We start from the raw sequence: 10,998 nt of genomic DNA on the forward strand, positions 1-10,998 counted from the left end.
ATTTTAACTAAAGTGGTATACATGTTCACTACAACTAAATACACAGAACTCATTCAATAGCAAATAACATTGTTGTTACATATACAACTATTGTATACATCAAAGACACAATTTTGACATGTTGACTTAAATGTGGCAATATTACTAATAAGCTTAATTATAAAAGTTAAAAGTTCTGTTATCATGACCCTGTATTATTACAAATGATTGCCATGCACTTATTTTGAATTACACACTAAAAATTACTGATGAATATTTAAAATTTTGTAAGCAAGCTTTTCTGAAATTTCCTGAAAATAGTTCCTATAATTCCTTAACAAAAATAAAGCATTCCCTAGTAAACCACAAATCCTGACCTAAAATACTAACCTTTGACCCTTGGCTCAAAAACGAATCTCTGGCTGTATCTCAATTAATGACCTTTGACCCTTACTTGAAACAATAACCACTGACCCTTACACCTTTGTCTGGTATGTACATGTTTACATCATAATTCTAACCAAATAAAGTCAAGCCTTTTGCTTTCATATACTTTGATCTATTTAGGATGTTTATGAATCAAACTTCTTTTGCTGTTCTGCTACTTCTGTGATTCAGAATGATACCAAGCACCTCATACAGTCATTCACATTGATTTGATTTGGATGCCATCTTCCATCTTTTGATATTCCACAAACATAATGCTTCTGACCTTTGATCTGTACATGCATCCACTTGAGGTTTCCTTGTCTGAACTAAATCTAAGTTGCAGTTCTTCAAAAACATACTGAGAAAACCTCCAACACTTTCAACCTCCAGTGATTCTCCAAATTCATGAATACATTGATTCTTTCATTATGCTTAGTCCTGCTGATTCAGGTTCACACATTCTCCCAATATATAACCCTACTTACCCCTGACCCCTCTTTTATCCTCTGATCCTCAAAATATATAATCCTGTTTACCCTGATGCCTACTGAGCTCTTACACCTACTATTTCTTTTGTTCTTTCTATACAGAAACTTGATGACCTCTGACCTTTCATGCCCTTGTGGTACATACATATAATGACCCATGACCCCTATGCCCCCTTTTGTTTCTATACATATGTAACAGAGGCCATTATTAATTTCAATGCCTCCATAAGGAATTGAACCTAGGACCCCTGGCTTGCTAGTGTGGTGCTCAACCCGATCGAGCTAAAGAGAAATTCTCTCAAGCCAAGCAGTATTTTGCGGCTAGTATTTTACCAGGGTTACACATAGCCTTGTTGACCTTTGACTCCTTTGTCCTTTCTGTGATTCTAGATCCACCAATACAATCTCCTGATGTCTGAGTTGTATTATCTCCCATTGACAACCTGCACACTATGGTAAAATACTGCTCAATATATAATAGGTATAATATGTCTCTATTGTCATACGAAACCTTCCTACGTCATATGTGCAATTTGAGAGTTCCTTTACTATCAGTGGGAACAATGCCTGGACTGTCTGGTGAGTGACACAAAGGAGGACAACAGGTTGTCCCAATTCTAAACCTTGTCAAAACCTAAAGTGAATATTTAATGATGCTTGTCGTGGTAGGAGTAGCTGTGTTGGTGTAATTCTTTGACAGACATATCATAAAGATTTTAGTGACACCATAATTAACGCTGCTACATTTAAATTTTATTACATTATTGTCATGCTGTTTAGCCCAGAAACTAGTATTATCATTGTAAGAGAAGAATTCACCACTTTTTATTTAAGGAAAGTTAACTTTATTTTTCTTCAGGTATAAAAGAGTATTGTCAAATTCTTTCACATACTCTTGTTGGCAAGGATGAAAACTCACAAAATGTCATGATATCAAAAGAAACAGATTAATTACTGAAATGTTGTCTGGATGAACATGTGTTACATATTTTTTGTCTCTAGTCACGGAAGAGAGATGGAGTTACCCTCCAACAAAAGGTGACAATAATTCATTATTGCTTATGTACACCAAAAATGTAAAGAGTGTGCCAACTATACTTTGTGAAATCATTTAAATTCATCAAATGATTTTTTCTCGGTTTAAGAACTGTTGAATGCATAGTTATAAGTGCTGAGCATTGAATTCCATTTGATTAGTACATTTACTGTGGTATATAACTGTAGGTAAATAAGCTTAGTTTGGTTTTGATCAATGAATCTTGAGTGTCTACATCTAAGTTTGTATTCCTGTCTGTATTGACACAGGGTTGTTTTAGTGATAAACATTGTATCCAGGCTAGAACTGAGCCACACCCTATGTGTACGAGGAGGACTTACAGACCATGTACCAAGTAAAACATGAAGATCTCGAACGCGTGTCTGACAAACAACTCCACATACTTCTACATGTATCAGATTTATCACATACCCTTTGGGGGGTTGCTGAACAGTTCTATCTTGTAGTGTACCCATGTTTTAGACATTACAGATCACATGTAAAGACACATGTGATACAATGGTATTGTGATGTCGTAACTAAATGATGTTACATTATTTTTTCTTATCCCTGCAAAATGCATTTGGGCAATGTAAGTGCACCATGCATGGGCATTTTCTAGACCAGAGCTCTGAAAGTGTTCAAGATAAATGCTCAAACTGGTACTCTAAGAGTGTCTTTCACACTGTATAAGGACATGTCTTTATTGTAAGGACCAATATATATAGATATCTACTTCAAAAATCCATATTTGTCACATAACACATTTTTTCTTTTGAGAGTAAAATAAACTCAGACTCATTTCCGAAAAACAGAAAAAGTCTTTAAATGGAGAACATCTTCATAGTATCACCTTTCCTCATACTACTTTGTGATTACCATTTTTCTGAAGCTTAGATTTTCCATGGTTTACATGTGTCCTCTATGAAGGTCAATCATGACTTCGGGGTTCACTTGTTGATCAGTGAGAGCCAAGTAATCATGATATGTATTTATCAATAAATCTAGATCTATTATACTTATGTTTTGAAACATTGCATGAACATTTAACCAATTGATTGTAAATGGGTAGCATGATATCTACATAATGATACAAACTCCTAAAAATCATGATAAGACAGAGGTTACATACATGTGCCCATCATATGTTCTATTTACAATAAACAAGGCTGGAAAACCACCATATGTTCTGTTTACAGTAAACGAGGCTGGAAAACCACCATATGTTTTGTTTAAAGTAAACGAGGCTGGAAAACCACCATATGTTCTGTTAACAGTAAACGAGGTTGGAAAATCACCATATGTTTGTTTACAATAAACAAGGTTTGAAAACCACCATATGTTCTGTTTACAGTAAACGAGGCTGGAAAATCACTATATGTTTTGTTTACAATAAACAAGGTTTGAAAACCACCATATGTTCTGTTTACAGTAAACGAGGCTGGAAAATCACCATATGTTTTGTTTTCAGTAAACAAGGTTTGAAAACCACCATATGTTCTGTTTACAGTAAAAGAGGCTGGAAAACCACCATATGTTTTGTTTACAGTAAACGAGGCTGGAAAACTACCATATGTTCTGTTTACAGTAAACGAGGCTGGAAAACCACCATATGTTCTGTTTACAGTAAACGAGGCTGGAAAACCACCATATGTTTTGTTTACAGTAAACGAGGCTGGAAAACCACCATATGTTCTGTTAACAGTAAACGAGGTTGGAAAATCACCATATGTTTTGTTTACAGTAAACGAGGTTGGAAAATCACCATATGTTTGTTTACAATAAACAAGGTTTGAAAACCACCATATGTTCTGTTTACAGTAAATGAGGCTGGAAAATCACTATATGTTTTGTTTACAATAAACAAGGTTTGAAAACCACCATATGTTCTGTTTACAGTAGACGAGGTTGGAAAATCACCATATGTTTTGTTTTCAGTAAACAAGGTTTGAAAACCACCATATGTTCTGTTTACAGTAAAAGAGGCTGGAAAACCACCATATGTTTTGTTTACAGTAAACGAGGCTGGAAAACTACCATATGTTCTGTTTAGAGTAAACGAGGCTGGAAAACCACCATATGTTCTGTTTACAGTAAATGAGGCTGGAAAACCACCATATGTTTTGTTTACAGTAAACAAGGCTGGAAAACCACCATATGTTTTGTTTACAATAAACAAGGTTTGAAAACCACCATATGTTTTGTTTACAGTAAACAAGGCTGGAAAACCACCATATGTTTTGTTTACAGTAAACATGGCTGGAAAACCACCATTTGTTTTGTTTACAGTAAACGAGGCTGGAAAACCACCATTTGTTTTGTTTACAGTAAACGAGGCTGGAAAACCACCATATGTTTTGTTTACAGTAAACGAGGTTGGAAAACCACCATATGTTCTGTTTACAGTAAACGAGGCTGGAAAACCACCATATGTTTTGTTTACAATAAACAAGGCTGGAAAACCACCATATGTTTTGTTTACAGTAAACAAGGCTGGAAAACCACCATATGTTTTGTTTACAGTAAACAGGATTGAAAAGACTTAACATTTCTGATATCATCTCTAATCTAACTTATACTTGTATACTTTCAGATACCATTTCCTTGTATAAATCCAAAGAAACAGGGCAAGAAGAAGTATGAGAACTCTGGCGTAGTGTACCTCACCAACTTCGAGGTAAACTTGTACAGGTCCTGCTGTAAGGGAAAGCTTGTGTTATGTGAATTGTACATGATCATTAATGAACTAATTAAAAATATACATGGCTAAGACAATGAGTAGTTTATCAATTTTTCCTGAATACTTATTTTGATGTGTTATGTATGTGTTACAGTTCTTTCCCAGAGGTGAAAGGTACATGTACCAACAATAAAGGCTGTAAGGATCTGATCAGTCTGGTACAGACTGTTGAACATTTTAGAACTTTCAGAACTTTGATTTTCCTATTCACTGATATGGATCTCACCTCATTTATCAAGAAATTAAAAGTTCTCCAACATAACAAAATTGTGAAAGAAATATGTTTTACAGCACTAGATATCTAACTGTTTGTGTGAATAGAGATTGACATTTAACAGTCCAAAATAGTGACCATTAAATGGGACTAGGTTCTGTATGTTGTTGTCCAGTCAGGGATTGAGTTTTAAAAGTCAAACCTTTTGACCAGTAATTGTTTTACACACTACTTTCAGTGTAACCACTTACAGTTTCTCATGTAACACATGACCTATTGACCTGCTAGGCATTGTAACCACTTACAGTTTCTCATGTAACACATGACCTATTGACCTGCTAGGCATTGTAACCACTTACAGTTTCTCATGTAACACATGACCTATTGACCTGCAATGTTATATTTTCTGTGTTTTCTTTTTCCATAACATTCCCAATTATCTAAAACGATCTTATTGTGATTTTGCTTGTTGTACAGTTGAAAAGGCCCATGACATTCCTGGATTATATCTATGGAGGGATGCAGATCAATTTCACAGTAAGTAGGCACCATAGAAGCACAAAGGAATTTTTGGATGGTTTTTGTATGATCTCCTCACAACTTAAATTTGTTTCTAATCGGTAAGAAAAGACATATTTTCAGTAAATCATGCATTCAAAATGGAAGATATGGGAAATACATTTTTATTTTTTTTTTTAATTACATTTTTGTTACCTTCTCCACTTTCTAGCTGCAAACATCATGAAAGACATTTAAATAGAATTCTTCTGTCGAAGCCTCTACTTGATTATCAACATTATCTCCAACAGGTGGGAATAGACTTCACAGCATCCAATGGGAACCCGCGATTGAATTCTTCATTACATTTTATAGACCCAAGCAGACCGAATGAGTATGTACAAGCCACCAGAGCTGTTGGTAACATTTGTCAGGACTATGACAGGTGAGCTGTATTCCCTACAAGCAATATTAGAAAAAGTTATAATGCTCAAAATTCTTTATAGCTAAAAGTAAGGGAGATAATCACATCAGTGAAATGGAGAGAGAACAAGAATAACTGGTACATTTGATAGGTTTGTACAAGTGTTTGACATGCTTTAACATGCTTGCAACTCTTGATGCAGAAGACACTTTTAAAGTTTTTAATCTTTACACACATTAGCTAATATATACATGAAAAAATGGTCTTATGAATGCAGATATGTCACCAGGTATATACATGTTTGTTAGTTATAAAGGTTAATCTTCTCTACAGATATTTCATTTTTTCATGTTTCAATAATTGCAGTGTATGTTTAGTTTTTACTGATTCTTACAGGACACCTTTATCAACTGTCTCGATGTTTACCATTCAGAATAGTAGCTTCAATAACTAAAAATTTTTCTGCTGAGGAGAATATTTCAATAATGAACCTCAAATTAACACTGTCAAGTTCTCTATTATACAAAGTAGGTCCTAACTTTAATCGTTTACTTCCTTTTCAGTGACAAATTGTTCCCAGCCCTTGGGTTTGGTGCTAAACTCCCCACAGGAGAAGTCTCATTTGAATTTGCCCTGAACTTTGACCCTTCCAATCCTTACTGTAATGGTAGGTTAATGCATAAGGAAGATGATATCCTAGAAGTGACATTAGAAGCATTTAAATTACATGTATGATGTAAAACTATTTTGCCATTTACAAGAAAATAAGCAGAAGTTTCAATGTGTACACCTGTAGCTCTGTAAATATACAGGTAACATTCCCTCAGAGAACATTTTTTGCTTTTGCATAAAACCATTCATGCTTGGTGTTATATTCCCCATAAGATAATAAAAACATATATTTTTAATAATAATTTTTTTTCTTCAAACTTTTGAGATTGGTCAGAAAAACAAAGGTCGTCAGGAATCCATGTTGACCACAAAGTGTATTACTGCTTTGCCTTGGGACATTGTGTAAATTCTAGTTGTGTCTAAATGATCAGAAAACTATACAGGTGTGTATTTCTGATGTCCACAGGTATTGAAGGGGTAATACAGGCCTACCAGCACTGTATACAGGCGGTGGAACTATACGGCCCCACCAATGTGGCCCCTATCATCAGACATGTAGCCCGATTTGCAGCCCAGTCTCAGGCAGAAGAGTCCACAAAGGGAGCATCGGTAAGTCCTTATTTATAAAACTGAAGTAGGATGCATAGATAGGAATATGCTGCCCTTACTTAAAAAGTTTTAACCATCTGCTGTAATGACATATAATATTTGATTCCAGCAATACTATGTCCTTCTGTTGCTTACGGATGGAGCCTTATCAGATATGCCCCAAACCATACAAGCCATTGTAGATGCCACAGCTCTGCCTATGTCTGTTATCATTGTTGGGGTTGGACAAGCTGACTTCGATAATATGGAACTGCTAGACGGGGACAATGGCATGCTACGAGCTCCTAATGGTCAGGAAGCCAGGAGGGACATTGTCCAGTTTGTACCCTTTCGAAAGTTCAAGAGAGTAAGTACATTTCTAGTCCTACATAGTCCTTTCTTGTAATATGTCTTAGTTGTTAGCCTGCTACATCATACTGCCCTGCTTTGTTGCTATATGAGTAGATGTGTGTAAGCAGACTCTTGTTTTGTCATCTGCTAGATTTTCTGTGTATTATACCCCCTCTTAACCAAGTAAGGTGGGGTGTATACAGGAATCTGCTTGTCTGTCTGTCTGTCTGTCAGTCAGTCTGTCCATAGTAAAAGGTTTGCTCAGACCATTTCTCCAGAACTTGTGGGGTAATTTTCTTTGAGACTACATAGAAATATTGACCACCATATGTAGATGTGCATGCAGAGATTTTATGGTGAAGGTCACTTTACACATGTTTTTATGGAAAAAGATTGTCCACACAACAATTTGACATATTAGGTGTTTCAAAACCCTTATCATGGAAACACATTTGAGGCTTTAAATCAGTCAAAATTAAGATATTATCTGATTTAGTTGAAAACTGGTGTATAAAGTTTTAGGTGGACGACAAGTACAATATCATTAAAAAAAAAAATTTTTTTAAAGTGGTTGCCATTTGATTGCCATGGTGACCAGTGAAGGCCTCTGAGAGGAATCTTGTTTGAACAACAACTCCTCCTTAACAATTGTGGATTGGGGAGCAGGTTCTTTTTTCCTTTTGAGTGTTTTCTCATTTTGTTATCAACCAAATCTTCTCATGTTTATGGTCAATGGGAGTTATGTCCCTTCTCTTGTCTTATTCCATTAAAGTTTCAAAAAACTGACCACTCCATATTGCTAAATGTACTTAATTCTACTTTTTCTTACTTCTGGCATTTAAATGCTTGTTATTGCATTCATTTTATTAACATTAATGAAAAAATATTTAGAAATGTTTTCTGTGTGGGCAAAGATGCCAGTTTTACAAGGCAGCATTACAACTTGTAATATGTATGTAGATTTATCAGCCTTCAGATATGTAGTTTATACAGCTTCTTTTGACTTTACACTACACCCTTGTCAAGTCATCGCTTGATTTATGTACATATTGATCATCCTACAATCTCCTTATATCTAAGCTGTGAATCTTCTAAAGCAAGAGGTTGATGGGTCTGTGTTACAAAGTGTTCTGTCATAGTATTAGGTAATGCCAGAACAGCTAGGCACTCATTTATTATATCATAATGACTTCCATCTATGTGACTACATATACTGAGTACTTATATATATCTCTATCTATAAAGATATGTAAAAACTCTGATGAACATGGCTTAAGAAGAATTTACAATTTACCCTTAATCTTCAGCGATGAATTACTTTTTGTCTGACACTGGGTAGCATGTGGTATATTTCTGTCTCCTGTATGAAAAAGTCATTTACCAGTTATGCTATGTAACTTGCTTAAGCTAAACTTATGAAATCTTTACTTTACATTGATATATTTAACCAGAAATATTATCAGGAGTAGCATTGTTATTTTTGAACATCAATATTCATGTTTAGCTTGCTTGATAACAGTCTTGTTTGTGTGGGATATGAATTTTTGAGCAATCAGAAACGATTAATTATCACACACTCCTTAATAGAAGCTGGTACAATAAGTATAACAGAACCTCGGCCAATCAACCAGTTATGACTCCTCTAACATGCCTAGTTATGTGTTTGAACAAAGTCAACAGTTCATAGAACAAATAAAGTCAGCTGTTTATAATGAAAAGTAACTTTCAATATTAAAATAAATCAGTATTGCTGTGCAGTGTAAAACAATGTTGTATAAAGCTGAATAAAAACAATCTAGAAAGGAGATTTAAATTCACTGAATTATAAAAAAATTAATATTTTCAGCTTACATTGGAATACAATGATGTAAATGTTTAAATATGTTGTTTGACCACCATCTGATCCTAATCGCTCTGATTTTGGGACAAATCACAAAAAGAGAATTCCAGTCAAGTAGCCATCTTGGATTTTGACCTTTTGACCTTTTGTGATTGATAAGAAATCAAAAATTAATTAGACAGCCATCTTGGATTTTGACTTTTTGTGATTGATAAGAAATCAAAAATTAATTAGACAGCCATCTTGGATTTTGACTTTTTGTGATTGATAAGAAATCAAAAATTAATTAGACAGCCATCTTGGATTTTGACCTTTTGTGATTGATAAGAAATCAAAAATTAGTCAGCCATCTTGGATTTTGATTATAGAAGTTTGTTATCACTATTTCTAGTGAAGAAGTAAAAAAACATCTTTCTCAATTTTTTCTTATGTTGCTTTCTAATGGTTCCTTATTTAGCCTTTTTGATTTTGTGATTGATCAGAAAAAACAAAATGGGTGACAAGCAATTATCTTGGATTTTGACAATGAAAGTTTGTTATCACTATTCCATGCAAAGTACTGATTAAATCTTTCTCAAATTTCCCCTTGGTTCCGAGTTTAATCAACCTTTTTGATTCTTGAACTGATCAGAAAAACAAAACAAAATGTCAAACAACTTGGAGATGGCAATAAAAGATTTTTATCGCTGTTATATATTCTGTTAGGAATTTTCAAATGTTATACAAGTCAGAGGAAATACAGGGGAAAGTAGAGAAAACAAGGGAAAAATTCATCATAGGGCAAGTAAATATCAAATGGTGGTGTGTGCCAAGATTCCTCTGGGATTAACTCAAGATACGAAATCAATTGTCTGTTCTTATTAAACAGATTAAAAGGATTAAAGCTTTTTAGAACTTTTTTTGTAAAATGATTCAAGAAGAGTTTAATGACTTTTAAAAACATTTTCTGAAATGAAATGTGAACAAGTCTTTTAAATTCACTAAGCTTTGAGGGATCATGGCTCAGGATTAGATAAAAATGTAAGATATTCAAGTAATCATACGACTTGATGACTGGTCGTATTTCAACAGGAGGAAAGCATGGAGATACAGACTGAGGATAGCTATGCTTGCAACCAGGTATGTACATATAGAGGTCATTTAATGCTAATGGTCTGACAGGTAATCTTATATCTGTTTTAGCAACTTGTGAAGCCAGGTTACCACTACAGCTAGTTTTTAACATGTCTGCTGAGTAAGCTGTCATTAGAGATGATCACATGATGTTCTAAGGCATCATAGTGATGACAGATTCACCTTACACTCTAATAAAATCATAACAGAGTTCTACACCTGAGTAGATTTTAGTGTTTGACAACTTTGAGGAGAAGTCTTTGTTCAAGCTCAAGTGGTTGAAACATCACACAAGATTTGTATCATCAAATTTCCAATGAGATTACCAAGACTTAGATTTTAAGCAGTTTGGAAATTTAACACAGTTGTTAGTGAATTAAATTCCATGTTATTTGGTTATTCTGTTGGGAAATTATGACTTCATACCCATGCTATTGTTAACTTTGATACCAACATGTGCCTGTGTCAGCTTTACCTAATAAAATGTGTTTAGATTGATACCAAAGAACCTCAGTGTGCCTGTGTCAACTTTACCTAATGTAATGTGTTTAGATTGATACTGAAGAACCTCAGTGTGCCTGTGTCAACTTTACCTGATGAAATGTGTTTAGATTGATACCAAAGAACCTCAGTGTGCCTGTGTCAACTTTACCTAATGTAATGTGTTTAGATTGATACTGAAGAAC

General features: G+C 34.5%; 1 protein-coding gene across 3 annotated transcripts in view; it reads left to right on the forward strand.

Moving 5' to 3' along the window:
* Nucleotides 1-10,998, forward strand: part of LOC132560842 (copine-3-like) — a 45,773-nt gene that overhangs the window by 28,839 nt on the left and 5,936 nt on the right. For 2 of the 3 annotated variants that reach the window (XM_060225533.1, XM_060225532.1), the window contains exons 9-15: nucleotides 4,526-4,609; nucleotides 5,364-5,423; nucleotides 5,696-5,829; nucleotides 6,372-6,475; nucleotides 6,887-7,029; nucleotides 7,139-7,375; nucleotides 10,271-10,318. In XM_060225533.1, coding sequence (XP_060081516.1) covers nucleotides 4,526-4,609; nucleotides 5,364-5,423; nucleotides 5,696-5,829; nucleotides 6,372-6,475; nucleotides 6,887-7,029; nucleotides 7,139-7,375; nucleotides 10,271-10,318 — 810 coding nt within the window. The remainder of the gene's footprint in view (nucleotides 1-4,525; nucleotides 4,610-5,363; nucleotides 5,424-5,695; nucleotides 5,830-6,371; nucleotides 6,476-6,886; nucleotides 7,030-7,138; nucleotides 7,376-10,270; nucleotides 10,319-10,998) is intronic. The other variant, XM_060225535.1, reaches the window with a different exon arrangement.

The sequence above is a fragment of the Ylistrum balloti genome, unplaced genomic scaffold (assembly GCF_031769215.1).
Source record: "Ylistrum balloti isolate Yb309-2 unplaced genomic scaffold, AGI_CSIRO_Ybal_v1 Utg371122, whole genome shotgun sequence".
Lineage (NCBI taxonomy): Eukaryota > Metazoa > Mollusca > Bivalvia > Pectinida > Pectinidae > Ylistrum > Ylistrum balloti.